General features: G+C 30.3%; 1 protein-coding gene across 16 annotated transcripts in view; it reads left to right on the top strand.

Annotated features, from left to right (window-relative positions):
* Positions 1 to 1748, top strand: part of LOC108977373 (heterogeneous nuclear ribonucleoprotein R) — a 127667-nt gene that overhangs the window by 104089 nt on the left and 21830 nt on the right. For 3 of the 16 annotated variants that reach the window (XM_018947006.1, XM_018947013.1, XM_018947021.1), the window contains exon 5: positions 63 to 198. The exons of the other annotated variants lie outside the window; for them this stretch is intronic. In XM_018947006.1, coding sequence (XP_018802551.1) covers positions 63 to 198 — 136 coding nt within the window. The remainder of the gene's footprint in view (positions 1 to 62; positions 199 to 1748) is intronic. 16 annotated transcript variants of the gene reach the window in all.

Below are 1748 nucleotides of genomic sequence, written 5' to 3'. Positions count from 1 at the left end.
CAAAATTATTTAGTAAAAAAATAAAATACAATATTTTTTGTGTGAACTTTTGACAATTCCAGCTAAATGATTTTGAAATTCGGAAAGGCAAAAAGATTGGTGTTACGATATCATTTAACAATCACCGACTTTTTGTCGGCAATATTCCTAAGAATAGAGATCGTGACGAATTAATTGAGGAATTTACCAAACACGCACGTAAGTGGTACATTTCAAAATCATAACCCAAACAAAACAAAACAAAAACCAAAGCAAAAAAAAAAAAACCAAATCAAAGCAATTGAATTCAACTCCCAATTACCCGCCATTTAATCCTACCAAAATCTCCCTATCGTATGTATTACACAGCTATAAATTTGTAAAATTTTTCAAAAACAATATTTTAAGATTCGAAAATGGTTAATGTGAGTTGAAAGCCCGCTATGTGTACATACATACACACATTTAAACATATGCATAGCGTACAGTATATAGTGAAGAAATCACAGTAATTTTCTGCCATGCATGACTTTCTCCTCTTACTTCACCTTCAATTCGCAATACACCATTTTGAAACTGTGAAAAATTGGTTAACCGTTACAATTGGCGTGTATCGAAAACTAAATCAGCTCATTTTGTTAGCGTCAGTTGCAGAATATACAAAGAAAATATACAATTGGTGTGTAAAAAATAAGAAGAAAATCACCAAGCCTGGGTAAGCGTAATTCAAATCTCTACAAAGCGTCGTATGGGGTGACAAACGCTTGGAAAACGTAGAGCTGTAAAAATTTAAACGAATTGGATTTTTGTTTTGCAATTTTCGCTAAAAATGCTGCGTTCAAACCCAATCATTCTATTTAGAAAACAATCAAGCCAGAGTAAAAGCGCAAAAACAAAAAGTCTACAAAGACATCTGATTTCAATACTACCGTTTTTGCATTTGCGCTTTTGCGTTGGCACTAAATTAGTAGCGTGTGTGCTTTTGGCACTGCCCCTCCCATTTCACATGAACGAATTGAGTGCGAAATTATTAGAAAATACAACAAAAAATATATCAATATTTTCTTTTTTAATTTTACAATAATTAAATTTAAAACTGTAGCTAACAATTAACATATGGAACAATCAGTGCGCTAAAAAAAGCAAAATCTAAAATGAAAAATCTCTACAAAAATCAAAACATCGAAAAATCATTGCCAAAATTTTTGAATTTTTTTTTTAGATTTAAAATTGTGAAAACTTTAAAATCTAAAGTTATGAAACACTTTATCATCTGTGTTTTTTTGGTTAAGTCCTTGATTTCAAGTAGCGGACGCGGTGATGCAACGGTAACAGCTCAAATTATGCATAAAGCGAAATAATTTTTTAACTCTTTTGTGTATCTGTAAAATTTAAGCATTTTATATAGTCTAAATTGTATTTCAAATAATCCTGGGATTTTAAATTACATACAACTACTTGCCTTAGTTGAAAATGCATTTGAAGAATTTTTAAGTAATATAAATTTATAGAAAACCTTTTATACACAAAATATTTTTATTAAAAGAACACAAAAATGTATTTTAGAATGTTAAAATCCACCTTTGGTTGCCGAAAATAACAGAGTAGCACAAGCACAGTACAAAATATTTGCTATAGAAGCATTAACAATAACAGTTTCCGCTACCGTACAGTTACAGAATTAAACCCCTATGTACAACGGTAGCAACAGAGATCGAACAATGCAGCCAGAGCATGTTAATAAGTCATTATTTTTTTATTCAAATATA

This window comes from Bactrocera latifrons, unplaced genomic scaffold (genome assembly GCF_001853355.1).
Source record: "Bactrocera latifrons isolate USDA-ARS-PBARC rearing strain unplaced genomic scaffold, ASM185335v1 scaffold_88, whole genome shotgun sequence".
NCBI classification, from domain to species: domain Eukaryota; kingdom Metazoa; phylum Arthropoda; class Insecta; order Diptera; family Tephritidae; genus Bactrocera; species Bactrocera latifrons.
This window is presented reverse-complemented; position numbering and strand designations above follow the sequence as displayed.